The sequence below is a fragment of the Polypterus senegalus genome, chromosome 4, assembly GCF_016835505.1.
Source record: "Polypterus senegalus isolate Bchr_013 chromosome 4, ASM1683550v1, whole genome shotgun sequence".
NCBI classification, from domain to species: Eukaryota; Metazoa; Chordata; class Cladistia; order Polypteriformes; family Polypteridae; genus Polypterus; species Polypterus senegalus.
In genome coordinates, this window is record NC_053157.1 from 11,582,022 (window position 1) to 11,601,923 (window position 19,902).

The following is a 19,902-nucleotide window of genomic DNA, read 5'->3' on the forward strand; positions in this document are numbered from 1 at the left end:
AAAGGGAGAATAAACGAATCATGTAACATAAAGTAGTTTTTATTCTTGAGCTTTCAACCCCTGCATTGGGCCTTCATCAGAGGATAATGCTTAGACTTACAAGAATCAAAGGCAATACACAGCAACAATTATGTATGGGAAGGTGCCTAAGTCAGTGTGATCTGGTTTGTGGGTTGGTGGGGATGATATTGGGTGTAAAGTTTTGTTTATTACAAACATGTTGTTCTTAAGTTTGCAAATGCTAGATTTATGTCCAAGTGTCTGTTGATGGCGTTCTCATTTGATAGCCAAGATTCTTTTAGTACTGACTTTAAATTTTACTTGTACATTGTCCCAGTTAAATGTATGTCCTGTTGATTTAGTATGCATATAGATCAGTCCTTTCTTCTGACGGCGTTGCGATGTTCCTGTATACGTGTTGAAAAAAAAAAGTTCCATTGATCGATCGATCTATCTATCATATAGTGCCATTCATATCTATCTATCTATCATATAGTGCCATTCATATCTATCTATCTATCATATAGTGCCATTCATATCTATCTATCTATCATTATATAGTGCCTTTCATATCTATCTATCTATCTATCTATCTATCTAGAAGACTCCGAGCTCATGTGGGAGATGTTCTGTAACTGAAATAGTAGGCAGGTACAAATGACCTCATTAGCTCATTAATATTCATGAGGTCATTTTCCAACAGTGGCACATTTGGGACTAGGAAGAATTCTGGGGTGAATGCAAAACAGACATAGACAGGAATCAAAGTGAGATAAAGTGACCATTGTGTGTAGACTTGCAAGAAAATGGGAGATGGAGATTTGGGACTTTAAAATAACTTAATTACGCTGACCACATATTATCTATTTGGTGGTGAAGGGGTGAGAGAGATAGTCAGACAATTAGGGACAGGGGATGAGTAGGCGTCAACAGTGACTAGGCCATGGAGGTCAATGTAGCCAGGACATCAGGAAACACCCTACTGTGAAGAATGCCTTCAAAGGATGGCATCATTTTTTGCAGCACTGTGTCCCTGGGGCACTAGGAGCCACATATAGACCACAAGGTAAGCGCTCTCATTGGCCTCACCAACAAATCTTGCCAGTACCAACCCAAGGAAACCCGTCCCAGGATGCATTTGGTTAATCTCCACTGTACTGCTTCAAGTGCTGTTATGTGTTCTTTGTAGCGTGGGGACCAAAACTGCACACAAAACTCCAGATGGGGTCTTATTAGTTATTGTTAAAACTGTTGAATAAAAATCAAAGTCCGTCAGGCACAGGCTATATACGTTATTAACTAATAAGACCACAGTGTTATTCAACAGTTTTAACAATAAAGTTTTACTTGTCATTTTAATCACTTCTGCACATTACTTGGGCGTGAAAATGTTGTGTCAGCAAAAACCACTAAAACCTTTTCAGAGGTTGCTTCCTTTAGGATATTGTTTTCCATCCTGTAGGTACCCACCTATCGAATCATATAGTGCCTTTCAAATCCATCTATCTACTATATGGTGCCTGTCACATGTGTCTATCTATTATATAGTGCCTTTCATATCTACCTGTCTATCTATCTATATCCCATCTTTTGTCTGTTTTTGTTCCCTGCATCATTAATTTAACTTTAAACTTTATGTGTTCACTTTTTGGGTACATTTTAGGGTGTTTTTCTGGGTTTGAGGTCAACGCAGCAGTACTCTACTTTCTGGTCAACACCTAATAAAAAACTAAATGGATGCAGCTGGGAGGGATCACACTCGTCAGCCTCCCTGAAAAAGTCTATTCGGGGGTCCTGGAGAGGAGGGTCCGTCAGATAGTCAAACCTCAGATTCAGGAGGAACAGTGTGGTTTTCGTCCTGGTCGCGGAACAGTGGACCAGCTCTACACCCTTAGCAGGGTCCTGGAGGGTGCATGGGAGTTTGCCCAACCAGTCTACATGTGTTTTGTGGACTTGGAAAAGGCGTTCAACTGTGTCCCTCGGGAAATCTTGTGAGGGGTACTCCGAGAGTATGGGGTACCGGACCCCCTGATAAGAGCTGTTCGGTCTCTGTACAACCGGTGTCAGAGCTTGGTCCGCATTGCCGGCAGTAAGTTCAGCCCGTTTCCAGTGAGAGTTGGACTCCACCAGGGCTGCCCTTTGTCACCGATTCTGTTCATAACTTTTGTGGACAGAATTTCTAGGCGCAGCCAGGGTGTTGAGGGGGTCCGTTTTGGTGGACTCAGGATTGGGTCACTGCTTTTTGCAGATGATGTTGTCCTGTTTGCTTCATCAGGCCGTGATCTTCAACTCTCTCTGGATCGGTTTGCAGCCGAGTGTGACGCGGCAGGGATGGGAATCGGCACCTCCAAATCTGAGAGCATGGTCCTCAGCCGGAAAAGGGTGGAGTGCCCTCTCAGGGTTGGGGGAGAGATCCTGCCCCAAGTGGAGGAGTTCAAGTATCTCGGGGTCTTGTTCATGAGTGAGGGAAGAACGGAGTGAGAGATCAACAGGAGGATCGGTGCGGCGTCCACAGTGATGTGGCCTCTGCATCGGTCTGTCGTGGTGAAAAAGGAGCTGAGCCGTAAGGCAAAGCTCTCAATTTACCAGTCGATCTACGCTCCTACCCTCACCTATGGTCATGAGCTATGGGTAGTGACCGAAAGAACGAGATCACAAATACAAGAGGCTAAAATGAGTTTCCTCTGCAGGGTGTCTGGGCTTTCCCTTAAAGATAAGAAGGGGTTCAGAGTAGAGCCGCTGCTCCTCCACATCCAGAGGAGTCAGATGAGGTGGCTCGGGCATCTGATCAGGATGCCTCCTGGAAGCCTCCCTGGTGAAGTGTTCCGGGCACGTGTAACTGGGAGGAGGCCCCGAGGAAGACCCAGGACACACTGGAGGGACTATGTCTCCCGACTGGCTTGGGAACACCTCAGGATTCCCCCAGAAGAGCTGGAAGAAGTGGCTGGGGAGAGAGAAGTCTGGGTATCTCTGCTCAAGCTGCTGCCCCCGCGACCCGATCTCGGATAAGCGGAAGAGGATGGATGGATGGATGCAGCCGAAATGTGAAAACAACACAAAGACAGTGACAAGGCCAGGATTTGAGATGAATCGACTATGCACCTGGGAGTCAGTAGTGCGGCCACCTGAGTTTATCACATTTGACAAATGAAACTTGCAATGTTTAAACAGATGCATACTTGCTGTATTCACAAACTGAAATAAGAAGGTTGCACCTTACTGTGTTTTATTTTAAAAAACAAACCCTAATTGACATCACCTTAACTGCTGTTGTCTACACAAGGGATAAACTGGAAAAACTGGTTTGGCGTGGAGTACAATAATTCATTCTTCCAATCTGGTTTTAAAGTTAAAGGTGATGCATCATCACATGGCAGTGAAATCCATCCAAGCTGTGACAGGCAGGCATGCTCACGACTGATTTCCAATTGAGGAACAAAATGCATGTGTTACAATATTCCACTGAGAGGAACTGGGCACTGTCTCAACAAAATGATATGGTAGATCACTTACATACAGATTGAACTTTGGAAAAATCCATCCATCCGTCGGGGGTGGTCCTTAGTGGCTTCAGCTTTAACTTTGGGAATTCACTCATATGGGGTGTTAGAAATGCAACTCTAGGGAGTGCTTCACGGGCTCTGAATAGGAAGGAGTCAGAGGAGATGGGTAACGGAGCATCACTGTCCTCCCAGAGGACTTCTCGTATCATTTCTGCACAACTCCTATAAGACTCGTCCCATCCTGTCATCCCACTATACAAAGAACCCAGACACTGGAAGACGGCATTCCCTTAGGAGCCAACTTCAGAAGAGGACAGACAGACTTCCGTTTCTTAAACAAAGCTTTTGGGTTTCACCGGGACTGGACGGTCCTTCAAGACCATTTAAAAATCTGTAATTTATTTGAAGGGATTTGCACAGAATTAAATGTGGTTTGCAATCTGCACCTCAACTCTTTGTTTGCCTCCATCTTCGCTTTTTACAGGGGGCAATTCCGACTAACCCATAAACCAAGCAAACATGTCTTTGGAATGTGGGAGAAAAGCAGAATACTCAGAAAAAAACCCACAGAGACACAGGAAGAAGGTTCATAAATCGACACAGACATGAACCCAGAACTTATGAGGCACAAATAAAGACTCTTGTCATATACAGAAAAGTCACTCATAAATGGAAGATCGAGTTTACACTATCACTCGGATGCGATCTGATTCTGATTTTTCCACATAATTTAGTACAGATCGGAATTTGATGTAAATAACCAAAACCACATGGCTGTTGCAGGACATAACAGATGGACTGAGCGGACACAGGTGCTGGGAGCAGTTCGTTGCTCCTCAGGGATGAACACAGTTAGGACACCTGCAAGGTGGAGTTGGAGTTCAGAAACGAAGCCCTGTCAGGGTCCTTGGGTGCTGCCAGAGGGCGCCACCCTGGTTTTCACATGATCTGGAAGTTCACCAGAGGATTTGACTGTTGATGCCAGAAACAGTTCCCTGGCCTAGTTCTGTGGCCTCACCTTGGGGAGTCAGAATCGGGCGACACTCACTTGGAGGAAGAAAGGAGGGAAAAAAATTGATTGTGCATTGTATTCAGGTATTGATCTTTTGTCTGCTGATTATTGGAAACATGGTTTTGACAAATAAATACCCTTTCATTTGAACCCAGAATTGTGTTGGGTGAGATTGTGTCTGAGGTTTGGGGCTCGGTGGCATCCCTTTGTGGTTACACGGTTTACATCAAAATACCATCTGCTTTGTGGTACCGAATTCCGATTTAGCTCCAATCACCCTGATCTAATCCGAGGCTTGACAATGTCATTTTCGTGCATCGTGCAACATCTTAAAACAAAAATATCAGCAGAGGCCAACAATCAGTGGTACAAGCAAGGAAACAAAATTTTGAAATAAATTTCCATGCTATGCTAACTGACCATATTTAGAAAAACAAGCACCGCTTCTAAAATTCAGAACACTAAACAGCATCAGCAAAGCAAAAACCCCAAAACACAAGTGGGGATCCATGTTTATATCTTAGGCCGATGTCACGTTACACAACCTCTAGTCGTCGGAGATGTCAAACCTGAGGACTGCAGTTACTAATCTCGTCGCCTCTGTATGTCCATTCACACATCTAGAAATTGCTGGGGATGTCAAATTAAACCTCTCCCTTGCAACTTTACACTCAAACCTGGTAGTCCGTCCATCTCCCACCATGGGATCCTAGCATCATACCCCAGGAATCCAACAATTATCATTGGGGGATGATCTGGAGTGTCAATTGCTCAATCTTCTATGGGGCCACCAACTGCTCTGCCTCCTCTCCATTACACTGGCTCTGGCCCCCAATACTGCCCTCTCACTAACTCTTCTCATCTGTCTCTCCTCTATGGTCCCCTGATCAGGCTTCTTTTATATAAGAAGAGGGATGAAGGTGTGCTGATGACAGACTGCAAAGCACTAATGAGGCAACTGACTGAACTGCGTGTGTCTGCACGACCAACCGATCGCCCCAAAAACACCCGCTGCTGCTCTGCCATACTACCAGAAACACCTAAATCCCCCCGAAACCCAAGTGCCTTTATTAAAATTATTTAAAATCTCATATCACCACAAATCCCGCTATACCCACAAAATACACAGAACATAACCAAGGCAAAGTACACAATGAAGAAAAATTAACATAAATGATTGGAAAATTAACAAAAAGGGCATAAAGAAAAGAAATGAGCTCCAGCCAAAAAGAAGCCCTGGATGAAATGCAACAATGGCAAGATCAACCACAATCTTGGCTCTTTATTTTTATTTTTTTTCTTCCTTTCTGTCCATTCTATCGTGGTACATAAAACACGAGACATCAGACAGATGAGCGATCTCCTCTGTTTGTGAGGTCTAAAACACCCACGTTCCTAATTCCTCATCACTACATTATATGTTATGTTATTATATGTTACCGAATGTTTCTCCTCCTTTGTCCCCTGCAGATCAGATGACCGGCAGCCTCAGTTCCTTCCAGCCTGGCTTCTTCATTTTAAGCCACTCTGTTGTTTGAAAAGTCTCAAAAGAACTTAACGATATTTGCTACCGTTTGTTATTTTTTTTGTCGCATCAATTGTGTGCGGTTCACCTTCGAGGTGCCCCAACACTTCATCTTGTCTCATATTTTCCATATGACCAAACGGGCACATTCTTTGGATGTGGGAGGAAAGGCGTGTAACTAGAGGACACACACACAGCCACGGAGCACATGCAGACTCTACATAGACATTACCCAGGCCAGTTGTGAGCTGCAAGTTCTCATACACTCATACAGGGTAAATTTAAAGCAAGGATCTCCAACTCTGGTCCTGGAGCGTCACTGTGGCTACAGGTTTACATTCTGAGCCTTTTCTCAATTGGTGACCAGTTTTTGCTCTTAACTCCTTTCCAGTTCATTTTAATTGACTTGTTTTTTTTTTTTTTAAGATTCAGTCCTCTGTATTGCTTCACTTTTTCCTCAAACGGCACCAGAAACAGAAACCTGTAATTTAAAGTCACTAATAAAGCTGACAGTCATAACTTTGGGAGGAGGGGGGAACACTTGAGTAACCAGGGAAGACGCCCAGAGACATCCTAGCATGACAGACGAACTCCATATAGGCTGCTTCTCTTAGATTCAGATTAAAGATCTCTGTCACACACAAGTGAGAGCAAAAAGACCAAAAATAAAACAAATTCACACAGTCATGGAAATTGACGTTCCCGATCATACGGGTTATGTGTACATCCCCCACACCCCACCAAAAAAAAAAGAAAGAAAGAAAGCCAGGTCAAGTCAGTGCAGAATTCACAGGAATGTTTTGCATTACCTGAAAAGAAAGCTCTCCTGGAATTCTTGAATGGTGGTCCCGTTCTGCAACTCCATGTGGTAAAGCAAGCTGGAAAGCAACAAATTTAAATTACTTCAAGGAATCAGAAAATCCCAAGTGTGTTCTCAGCTGTTTCTGAAAGGAATTCCTCAGCCACATATGGAAGGACTAATTCAGTTCATCTCAAGTTACAGGGAGCAGCAACGGAAACTCCCGTTAACAAGTAACAACCCCCCCAGAAGATTTTTCTATTGATTTGCACGAAGTGTTTGGTCCTTTAAGTCTTATTGTTTATATCCCATCTGGATGTCATCCTGTACCTGGCTGCTCCAAGAGTCCTCCATCTTCCACAATACAATCCCCCAAAAGAAAAAAAAATGTAAAAAAAATCAGCCAACGGCCTACATTAACTTACTAAATGCTGTTTCTTTGCTCCATACTTCTCAGGCCCTACCTTTGCCCCGAGCACAGGATATGTTAGGGCCTGCCATGAAGAGGCAGCCAGCTGTCGTATCTAGTCTTATAGGTGGGACATTTGAGCAACCATGTCAAAGACTTTAAAACCTGCCCTTTAATATGCTAATGTGCCTTGTGGCGTAATCCTCCAGCCTCTAACCTTCACTCCCAGCAGCCCGATTATCTTCTATTTGTTCAAGATTAATATTACAAGATCTTACAGGGTGCAGATATTTGTTTACAGGAGCAAGAGTGTTAACCAAATATAGCTTTATACATCAGCGTCATTTCATTCATGACTTCAATGAAGATTTTACCATTTGAAGAGAAGAACGGTGCCCATTATTCCTTGACTTACTTCTCTGCTCCACCATATAAAATTGCAAATCAAACAATTCAGACATCGGGATTAAAGTGCGGGCAGCACGGTGGTTCACTTCCCGGGTCCTCCCTGCGTGGAGTTTGCATGTTCTCCCCGTGTCTGCATGGGTTTCCTCCCACAGTCCAAAGACATGCAGGTTAGGTGCATTGGCGATTCTAAATTGGCCCTAGTGTGTGGGTAGGTGGGAGTGTGGGTACGTATTGTATGTGCGCCCTGCCCAGGGTTTGTTTCCTTCCTTGTACCCTGTGTTGGCTGGGATTGGCTCCAGCAGACCCCCATGATCATGAAGTTAGGATAAAGCGGGTTGGATAATGGATGGATTAAAGTGCACATTGCAGACTTTCATTTAAGGGTATTTTCATACATTTTGTAATGACAGCACTTTTTCATATTTCAGGGCACCATAATGTTGGGGGCACAGCAATGGCAGGTCTACTAAAGCTGTCATATTTAGGACTTTGTTGCATTTATCATGCATGCAATGACTGCCTGTAAGTACTGAGGATCTTCTCGGGTAATGTTCTTTCCAGCCTATAATGCAGCCATCTTCAGCTCCTACTTGTTTCATGGGCTTGTCCCCTTAAGTTTTCTCCTAGGCATATGGAAGGACTGCTCAATTGGATTTATACTGGGTGACTGGTTTGGCTATTCAAGAATTTTCCATTTTTTAGCTTTGATCAACTCCTGTGTTGCCTCAGTAGTATGTTTGGATCATTATTTCGTACAATGAAGTGCCGTCCAATGAGTTTGGAGGCATCTACTGGAACTTGAGCAGATCAGATGTTTCTACACACCTCAGAATTTATTGTGCCACTGCCATTAGCTGTTCCATCATCAATGAAGAGAAGTATGTCAGGACCTGTGGCAGCCATACATGCCCAGGCCATAACACCCCCAGCACTGCCATGTTTAACAGATAAGGTGGTCTGCTTTGGATCCTGGGCAGTCCCTTTTCGTCTTCACACTTTGCTTTTTCCGTCATTCCGATCAGGTTCATCTTTGTCTCATCTGTTCACAAGTCCTTTTCAAAAACTGTAATCTGGCCATCTTGTTTTTGTGGCTAATTAGTGGTTCGCATCTTGTAGTGTGGCCTCTGTATTTCTGTTCATGAAGTCTTCCGCTGATAGTCATCTCTGACACATCCACATCTGGTTCCTGATGGATGTTTCTCATCTGTCATACATGAGTTGGGGGCTTTTTCTTGACCATAGTGAGTACTCTTTTGTCGTCAGCACTGGAGGTCTTCCTTGGCCTACCAGTTCCTTTGCGATTACTGAGCTCACCAGTACGTTCTTTCTTCTTAAGAATATTCCAGACAGTTGATTTAGGTCATCCTAAAGTTTTACAGATGTCTTGAATGGTTTTATTCTCATTTTTCAGCCTCATAATGGCTTCTTTGACATTCACTGGCACAACTCTTCTCCTCATTTTGAACATTGGCAGCTACAGACTCCAAAAGGTAGAAGCAAGCTGAGGTATTTAATGAAGCCACGAAATCCACCAGAGGAATCCCAAACACCTGTGACGTCATATGTCCCAAACATTATGGTGACCTGAAATGGGGGCATGTATAAAAGGTGTTGTCACTTCTACATGGTATGACAGAAATGTAAGCAAATCCCCTCAACTGAAAGTCTTCAATGTGCACTTTAATCCCGATGTCTGAATTGTTTGATTTGTAATTTAAAAACTGTGGAGCAGAGGGGTACATCGAGACTAAAATGGGCCTTTGTTCAAAATGTTATGGAGGGCACTATGCATAATTAAATAGTAAGCTGTGTGTGTGTCCTGTCCCACTGAGCAATCCGATTGGTTGGTTTGGCTTCAGTGATGCAACAAAAGAGGAAGTGCAAGTGGAAGACACACCAGGTGGAGTAAAGGCATACAAGTCACTCTTAGAGTGTCCCTTCAAAGATGGCAAGTGTAAAACTGGATGGAAGGTGAGAAAGGCGTCTGAGAAGCATGCTTCTTGGGAATATGCTCGAGAGAGGGAGCGCTGCTTAAGAGATATTCACACATGTGAATACAGAGGAGAAGTGCTGAAGGTACATGTAGGGCAAGAGACAGCAGATTTTTTAAATTATTCTATTTTCTGTCTTCGATGGGTACTGTGGCGAGTTTATAATATTTAGTTACAAACGTCTTTGGAGCACTCTTTAATCTTCAAAGCTATCCTTCAGATTCACAATGACCCCTGATCTGTGGGGTTTTTATCCATTTAATGTGGGTTGTTTTTGAATGATTCACTGGTGGAGGTCAATTGGAAAGCATCTTGGGTAATTATCACCTATGTAAATTTAGACCTTCCTTAATTAATTTATATACATGACTCTCGATAGGACACCAGTCCATCTTAGGGCACAACATTACAGCTGCACCCACACAGGACCCCACTGCAATTACCAGTAATGGATTTTAAATAAATAAAACTAGGGGGATTTTCCCCCTGCTTGCTTCGCTTGCCAACCTTCGCTTGCTACGCACAAGCTACGTTGCGGTTCTTCTGGTCGTGTATGGGGATGCAGGTGTACAATTTAAACAGATTATTATTTTCATAGGAATTGTTATATATGCATCATAGAACTAACTATTTTAGATTACAGCGAGTAAATAACCATATTAAAAAATAGTAAAATGTAATAATTTGAAAGTAAATTATGTTGTGTTAGAGTTTTTCAATGCATTATACGATTTCGTTCTGTTTGGCTTTGAAATTAACATGCAAATATTTTTTAAACTTAAACTTTTACTGTAAGACTTCAGTAAAAACTATTTTTTTAATTCAATTTTCATCAATATCGCATTGAATTTTGATTCTGTGTTTGGACTTACAACCTGATAACGCAACATATAACTGCCCATGTGAGAATTTCATTTCTTTTTCTCTAATTAATAAACCGACTTTTTTGAATGTTTGTCTCTATGATTTGTTAATTGTCTATGCAAAAGCTAACGTTTTAATACAAATGGCATATCAAGATCTCCTTTGTTGTCTAATGTTATCCAGGGAAGATGGACTACATTACCTTTCTTGGATACATCCTTCTTTCAACAGTAATTTGTGCGGTGGAAGACCGGACGGTGTTAACGGTTGTAGATATTCTACGGGATATTGTAAGTTGATGTTTTCATCTTCCGCACGATCACCGCTAACTGTTTCGGCAAAGTCTATTGATACACATTTAACCAATTTGCCGTGTAACCGACTGACAATTTTTGCATTAATTCGTTTGTCTTCATCATTTCTCGGTGCTAGGATTGCCCGCATAGTCATTTTGTGCGTGTCTGAATATGGTTGAGAGGAGGGGGTGACATGAAAAAAATCTCATGTCAAAAGTCTTGTCTTGCAGGAATTGAAAAAAATCTCTTGGAAAAAGTCTTGTCTCGTCACAGGATTTTTTGATATAATAGAGAGATAAATAAGCAGCCAACTTAGAGTCACCAAATAACAAAATTGGTAGGTGTTCTGGGGGAAAAAAACACACACACACAATCAAAGGGGCTGGAGAAATTCCACACATTAGGTTATGAAACACAAAGTGTGATTGTGATTAGGAAGCACCTGGTGCTCCACAGCTACAAGTACACAAAGACACACGCCAGGAGACCTGAAAAGCTGACGAGGAACTCTTACTGTGTAATTTGTGTAGAGAGGATGGCCAGGGGCAGGCCTCGGTGGCAGTGATGGTCCCTTTTTCGTCAACATTAAGCTTTGCGGCCGTGTAGATGACGGTCTGTTAAACATCGTTTCAGAGGAAGAGCGTCGCATTGGCGCCGAAGTCTTAGGAGGAGGAGGCCGTGCAGGAGCACCCTTTGGTGGTGGTGGTCGAAAGGGTAGGACCTTTGGCCCCTTAAGCCTAGGAGAAGGAAAACACATTTAAGATCACATAGAGATCAACTGAAACCTTTGTCTTCATTTGACCTGTAAAGTAAAGCAAAGCAAACATAGAAGGTAATCTTTGTAGATCAGGGGGTCTCTGATCTTTTTTCATTCAAGTGCTACTTTGAAAAAATGAAAGTGGACTTGAGCAACCTGCATTTAATATTTATTCACTTATTGCATTAAATGTCTCACATATTATAAAGAAATGCCTCAAATCCAAATCAGAAATGCATATTTCATGAAGGTTCAACATACACTTGGCAGGTACGCATTGGCGGAAACAAGAAGAGATGTCTTCCACGCTAGATGTTCATTTGCAGCTTGCATTTATACAAGTTTTCTCATTATTCTTCTCGGGACCATGACTTCAGTTGCAAAAGTTTTTACACTAAGCACTGCTTTGTCTATGTATAACTCAAAACAGACCATCCTTGAGGAGATGGTAACACCGCTGGCCATGAGGTTTATCACAAAACTGTAGCAACCGGTAAATGATTTGCCTTTTGTTTATGTATGTGGCATTCAAACTATACAAAACACAATTTATTTGCATACGGGTAAACCACACAACAAGCACAAGGAAAGAAATTCTTCTAGGTCCACCATATGTTAGAATATGATTTTCTTTCACAAAGGTGACCAATCAAGGAAGGAGATGTTGTAATGACCAGTAACCAATCAGGGAAGTGCCACATAATAAACATGAACCAATCAAGCAAAGTGATTGCTAACAAACAGAATTACAAAATAAACTTTAGCCACCTAAGCACTGTTCATGATGCAGCAACTGTCAATGTTCAAGTCAGGAGAAATGTGGAAGTCACTAAGCCTTGTGCTGTGGTCTCTTGCAATAACACAACGGGTGGCATCAATCATGCAGATCAGGCATTCTACCCTCAAACGTGCAAACAACAGAAAAAAAATTATAAGGAAAGTGCACAAAGAAACCCACTTCTACTGTCCCAATTGCGATATTGGGCTGTGGGTTGGTGACTGTTTCAAAAAACAAACGAAGGATGTGTAATGAATCTGCATCAGTCTAGCAGTGGACACTCAACATTCCTTTCCTACTGTATTTATGTGGACACTTTGGTATTTACATATAATAACATCTTGTTAAAAAATTCATTTTTCTGGGGGTAAACATAAAACTAAGGAGGCTAAACCAGAGAAACAGCATGACACAAATGTTCTGCTTGTCACCACTTTATTCCTGGGATGGTCAAGCACATGCCCCCACCGTAATCAACTTCTCAAGCAGGTGTATTCTTAAACCAATGTATATAAAATAAACAAAGTACAAATGAAACTTAATGACGGTCACACTTGTTTGTTGTTTTAAAAAAAAATATATAAAAATAAATAAAAAATTCCTGCCATAATTATCCCATATATCCTGACATGCTTTCATATTCATATGAATGGAGGTGAAGAGAGTATAAAGAAAGAAGAATGTTACGACCAGTATGACTACCGGAAAATCACTTCTAATTTCATAGTAAATTTTTTAAAGCTGGAAGACAGCAGTGATATTTATTGCAATGCGAGACCTACTTTATGTGTAAAGTGATTAATGGCATGTCTTGGATGGCTGGCTGTACAGATCTGGTCAAACTGTGCACAAATCCACTATGCTCATGACACTTGAGGTGATATAAATCTTGGAAAGTATCCCCCACACATTAAAACTCAATTACATCAATATGCAGGTTATATTTTAGAGCATATGAATCAACTGACCAAGCTGCTGAAGGAACTGGATAAACCTGAAATGAAATGTGGTCTGATTCTATAAATTAATACTCAAGGGGCTTAAACAAGGCTTTGTTTTTTGTCCAATTTTCTAAATCACTGCACTTTTTTAACAGACAGACAGATAGATGAAAGGTACTGTAGACCTTCATGATCAAACTGAGGAGAGGCAAAGATCATGGCAAGGGGATAAAAACCATTTCTAAAGCTTTGAGTGTTTTCAGGAGCACAGTTGTCTCAATAATTGGGAAATGGGTGAAGTTTGGAACTACAGTATACCTGGAGTTGACCATTCTGCCAAAAACAGTAACCAGGCCAGAAGAACTTTAGTCAGGAAGAAGACTGAGAAGCCAATGATCTCTCTAACAGAGCTTCAGATGACCAGTACTGAGATGAGGAGAACCTGTCAGAAGGACAACCATCTCAGCAGCACTCCACTAAATTAGGCATTTAGAGTAGAGTGGCCACCTGGAGTTTGCAAAGTTAAAGGACCCTCGAGTCCATAAGGAAAAAGATTCATTGGTTTGAAAAGACAAAAATGTAACTCTTTGGTCAGAACTCCTAGCACTATGTCTGGTGAAGATCAGTTACTGCTCATCACCTGCCTAATATCATCTGCACATTGAAGCATGGTGGTAGAAGCAGTATGCCATGGTGTGCCTCTCTGTGACACGGGGACTGGTCAGAACTCGGGGAAGGATGAATGCTGGCAAACACAGAGAGGCTCTTGAATCAAATCTACTCCGGAGTGCATACCACCTCAGTCTGGTGCAACAGTTCAACCACCAGCATGACAATGACCTAAAGCAAATAGCCAGGACAATGCTGGAGTGGCTTTGGGATAAGTTTCTGAGTGTCCATGAGTGGCCCAGACAAACTCCACACTTAAACCTCATAGCACAAAAAGTGCTCTTGTGTGTTTTTTGTTATTTTTATGGGTGGAGTGGTGGCTCTGAGGCTAAGGATCTGTGCTGGTATCCAGAAGGTTGCCGGTTTGAATCCCCATCACTGCCAAAAGAGATCCTACTCTGCTGGGCCCTTGAGCAAGACCCTTAACCCAAGGGGCACTGTACAATGGATGACCCCAAGGGGTATGCGAAAACTAACAAATTCCTAACACAAGACATTGTATGAGGTGAAATAAAGAACAAAACAAAACATGCGTGGAAAGACCTGAAGATGGCATTTTACAGATACGTCCCATCCAACTTAACACAGTCTGATTGGATCTACGAGGAAGAATGGGATAAACTGCCCAAATCTAGGGTTGTAAAGCTATTAGAGACTTACCCAAAAAGATTCAGAGCCAGAACTGATGCCAAATGGGCTTCTACAAAGTACTAAATGAAATTTATGAATACGTTCATGAATGAGGGATTTCAGTTTTTGATTTTTATTAAATTTTCAAACCTTGAAAACATGTTGTCACTTTGTCATTATGGGTTACTGAGTGTAGATTAATGGGCAATACATCCATTTAAAATTAAATCTACAACACAATAAAGTGTGCAGATAGCGAAGAGGTCTGAAAACTTCCCAAGTCCACTATATGGCATGAGCCTGCCCAGGATAGGGTTAGGGTTAGGCTTAGGGAATGGACGCCTGTCCATTTAGTGTACATACACTCAGCCATATCCATGAGGCCAGTTTAGAGTCACTAAATAACATATTGTGACCTGAACACCTCTGCAGATGTGAGAGGAAGAAAAAAAAAAAAGTCCCCTCAGAGGAAAAGTCAGGCAGACAGAAGGAGAACGTTTGCCACCTTCTCCAAGTCAACATGTGGGCCTAGGATTTACACTTGGGGGTTGTGAGACAGTGGAGGAGTTTATGGAAGACAATTCCTAGAAGCAAATCAGTAATTCTGATTACATTTCTTGTATACATCCATTAAGAAATATGCAAACCACATGACTGTAGTGTGCTTTACTTCAAATATACTGTAGTAACTTGCCAAAAAGGATGGACTGGTAAAAGGAAGAAAAAAAACATTTATAAATTTACCTGGGACGAACTGGTGTATCAAACGAATTGTCCTCCTGGAAGAAAACAAAGATCATCTTCAGGGCATAATGATGCTGCATTTTATTTTAACAAGTTAATTTTCATCTCTCATTGTTTCTCAATGAATTGACCTCCAGAAGATACCTTTCAATGCTTACCACATTTTATAAACATGTGCTTAGTAAGCCACTGATTTGTGAACAGAATTTCTCCCAGAAACATCTCAAGTGTCCAGCTGGAGTCTGCTGCTGACAAAGCTGAAAGGACACGTGCTTGGCTCACAGTGGGGGACATTTCACAAGCTGGCAATGAGCAACACCAAAGAGATGAACACACTGTGACATTCAGGGCACAGCTGACATCAATCAGCAGCCATCCTGACCAGATGTCCAGTGCACAGTGTCAAAGAAGGTGGCCATTCTGCATTCTGGTGTTAAAAATCTATACCAAGTGGTAATGTTAAAATCAAGACCACAACTGAAAGGCATCGGAGCAGATTCACACCTGGACCGTCATTTATGAACTTTAGCTGCTTATTATGGACTGTATTTTAGTCTAAACTGTTATCTATGTTATACTGTATGATATGCAAGTTATGTGTTACTTACCTAACATTACCTTACTTTACCTAACACTCAAAAACACATTTGAACCAATTCATGATCATGTTGGGGCTGGAGCCTGTCATAGCAGCATTGAGCACATGGCAGATACAAACACTAAACACAAACACTCACCCACAGAGCCATCTTGGAATTACGGATTGTGTTAGTCACATTTCAGACCTTGTGCTACTATTAATTCAAGAAATTAAAGGTTTGGGACAAGAAGAATTCAAATGTGCTTGTGAAAAACACTAAGAATGAAATAAATAAATAATAAAAGTACATTGTATTTATATAACACCTTTCCAATACTCAAAGCACTTAATACGGCCTTTGTGGAAAGTAAGGGACTGGTCACAACTCCTGATGTTGGTGTTTAAGACTTCATATTCGGTAGTAAAGAAACATCTTACCTCTTCTCGTACCTTGGAGGGAATATCAGGTTTTCTGGGAATGCTAGCAGAAAACGCACCAATGGGTCTCTGAGTTGGGAGTGGTGGAGGAGCCTGATCGTCTGCATCTGCTGAAATACAACATTTGATCAAACCTACCACAGAAAACTGTCTCAGAATGCTGGATATCATCCAGAAACACAGTGCAGCAGGGACTTGAAAATGGTAACTGCAATTTTTTCTGGACATGACATAACACAGTACAGTATGACCCTGAGCCCATAGTGCCAACTCTTGAATTATTACTTGAACTTACTTTCAGGATCAATAAAGTACTTACTCTCTGTCTTATTATATAGGGACTTATATATGAATGTCTATACATAGATCCTAAATAGTGTCTTCCATCCTGTTTTAGATGGTGACTTTACCTTATATTGTCTCTTTCACAGCTATATATACAGTCATGTCAAAAAGAAAGTACACCCACTATCAATTCTAAGGTTTTACATATCAGGGCATAATAAAAATCATATGGTGCTTAGCAGGTCTTAAAATCAGGTAAATAAACCTTAGATGAACAACAGCAGATGACATATGTCAAGTGTCATTATTTATTTAACAGAAAATAAGCCAAAATGCAGAAGCAGTGTGTGAAAAATTAAGTCCACCCTTATATACACATATCAACATACATACACATACATACATACAGATAAATATACATATATACACGCAGACACATATATATATATAGATATATACACATACATACACACAGACACATATATATATATATATACAGATCTACATATATACATATCTACACACACACACACACATTATAATATATATATATATATATATATATATATATATATATATATAGTGTATTTCAACAATAATGTTTTAAAAATCCAAATAACTTTACAGATCTTCATTGTAAAGGGTTTAAACAATGTTTTCCATGCATGTTCAATTAACCATAATCAATTAATTAACATGCACCTGTGGAATGGTCGTTAAGACCTTAACAGCTTACAGAAAGTAGGCATTTAAGGTCACAGTTCTAAAAACGCAGGACACTAAAGAGACTTGTCTACCGACTGTGAAAAACACCCAAAGAAAGATGCCCAGGGTCCCTGCTCATCTGCGTGAACATGCATTAGGCATGCTGCAGGGAGGCATGAGGACTGCTGATGTGGCTATAGGGCAAGAAATTGCCATGTCCGCACTGTGAGACACCTAAGACAGCACCACAGGGAGACAGGAAGGACAGCTGATCATCCTCGCAGTGGAAGAGCCCGCATCTCAATCCCATTGAGCACGTCCGGGACCTGTTGGATCGCAGGGTGAGGGCTAGGGCCATTCCCCCCAGAAATGTCCAGGAATGTGCAGGTGCCTTGGTGGAAGAGTGGGGTAACATCTCACAGCAAGAACTGACAAATCTGGTCCAGTCCATGAGGAGGAGATGCACTGCAGTACTTCAAGCAGCTGGTGGCCACATCAGATACTGACTGGTACTTTTGATTTTGAGCCTCCCTTCATTCAGGGACACATTGTGAAACATTTTTAGTTTATGTCTTATGGTGTTGACTCTTTTAGTGTTCATACAAATATTTACACATTAAGTTTACTGAAAGTAAAAACAGTTGAAAGTCAGAGGACGTTTCTTTTTTGCTGAGTATATATATATATATATATATATATATATATATATATATATATATATATATATACACACATACAGTGGTGTGAAAAACTATTTGCCCCCTTCCTGATTTCTTATTCTTTTGCATGTTTGTCACACAAAATGTTTCTGATCATCAAACACATTTAACCATTAGTCAAATATAACACAAGTAAACACAAAATGCAGTTTTTAAATGATGGTTTTATTATTAAGGGAGAAAAAATCCAAACCTACATGGCCCTGTGTGAAAAGTAATTGCCCCCTGAACCTAATAACTGGTTGGGCCACCCTTAGCAGCAATAACTGCAATCAAGCGTTTGCGATAACTTGCAATGAGTCTTTTACAGCGCTCTGGAGGAATTTTGGCCCACTCATCTTTGCAGAATTGTTGTAATTCAGCTTTATTTGAGGGTTTTCTAGCATGAACCGCCTTTTTAAGGTCATGCCATAGCATCTCAATTGGATTCAGGTCAGGACTTTGACTAGGCCACTCCAAAGTCTTCATTTTGTTTTTCTTCAGCCATTCAGCGGTGGATTTGCTGGTGTGTTTCGGGTCATTGTCCTGTTGCAGCACCCAAGATCGCTTCAGCTTGAGTTGACGAACAGATGGCCGGACATTCTCCTTCAGGATTTTTTTATACACACATATATATATACATACATATATACATACATACTGACTGGCGGCAAAGAAGGGACTGTGTATTGCCCTACTGCTGATTTGCGCACTGTGTGTTGGACTGTGGGGAAACTGTAAATAAACTGGGTGTAGTGTGGCAAAACGCATCTTTGTGTTGGGGTTAGGTTGGCTTTACGAGTCGCAGGCTTCACTATATATATATATATACATATATATATATATATATATATATATATATATATATATATACATACATATATATATATATATATATATATATATATATATATATATATATATATATATATATATATATATATATACACACACACACTTTATTAAATATATATATATATCTTACACACATACACACACACTTTATTAAATATATATATATATATTTATATATCTTACACACATACACACACACCTTTGCTGTTTTTCAATTTAGATAGAACACAGAAAATATCATTCAGGATGGCATTGATGCACATTTCTGACTCTGAATTAACTCAATGGAGCTAAACTAATAAATCACTGCAGTAAAAAAAAGTATACTAACAAACACAACGCTCGTTACAAATTTAAATCAGGCTCGGTTATTATAAGACACATTTTACAAACTTGCAAAGCCTGCTTCAGACTGCGTTGCCATAAACATTTTGCTTAACACACTGACTACCACATCACACAGACTTACTTCCATTTGGTTTGCTGGGTATTCTTATCACTGTTGGTTTACGAAAAACTTTTTGCTGTGCCTGAGTATCGGCTATGCTTTCTGCTTCAGTGAAGTTAAAATCTAAAAGAAAGGAGATGAGACAACAATTTTATCTTTCATTTAACCAAAAGTCCACCATACTCCTTTACCTGACTACTTTCTGATGTGAATGTGACACTTAAAGTAAATGCAATAATCGTATAGTACATCACACATTCAACAGTATAACAGAACATGCTGACTGAAATTGCAATGTTATACTTTGCTGCAGTTTTCTTGCAATGTTCTTTGTAGAACTGCTCACCAGCAATGGCACTACACAGGTGGTTTTGTGACAAGCCACTTTGCTGATTGGCTACAGAAATTTACCCATGTGTACAGTGCATCACTGGTGAGTTTCTAAAGCACGATAAATGGAAAGTCAGAGAGGTTCTATTAAGGATGACGCAGACTTCTGATAATGACTCAAGGACTACAGAAAAGTGTAATGCAAAATGTTGGTAATATTTCAGTGTTACTTTTTAA

General features: G+C 40.8%; 1 protein-coding gene across 3 annotated transcripts in view; it reads right to left on the bottom strand.

Annotated features, from left to right (window-relative positions):
- sh3d19 (SH3 domain containing 19) overlaps window positions 1-19,902 on the bottom strand; it is a 223,153-nt gene that overhangs the window by 33,851 nt on the left and 169,400 nt on the right. Inside the window, exons 8-12 of one of the 3 annotated variants that reach the window (XM_039750249.1) lie at window positions 19,357-19,458; window positions 16,345-16,451; window positions 15,327-15,361; window positions 11,322-11,544; window positions 6,850-6,918 (exon numbers count right to left, since the gene is read on the bottom strand). In XM_039750249.1, coding sequence (XP_039606183.1) covers window positions 6,850-6,918; window positions 11,322-11,544; window positions 15,327-15,361; window positions 16,345-16,451; window positions 19,357-19,458 — 536 coding nt within the window. Of the gene's footprint in view, window positions 1-6,849; window positions 6,919-11,321; window positions 11,545-15,326; window positions 15,362-16,344; window positions 16,455-19,356; window positions 19,459-19,902 lie in introns of all 3 variants that reach the window. The other 2 variants (XM_039750250.1, XM_039750248.1) reach the window with 2 other exon arrangements.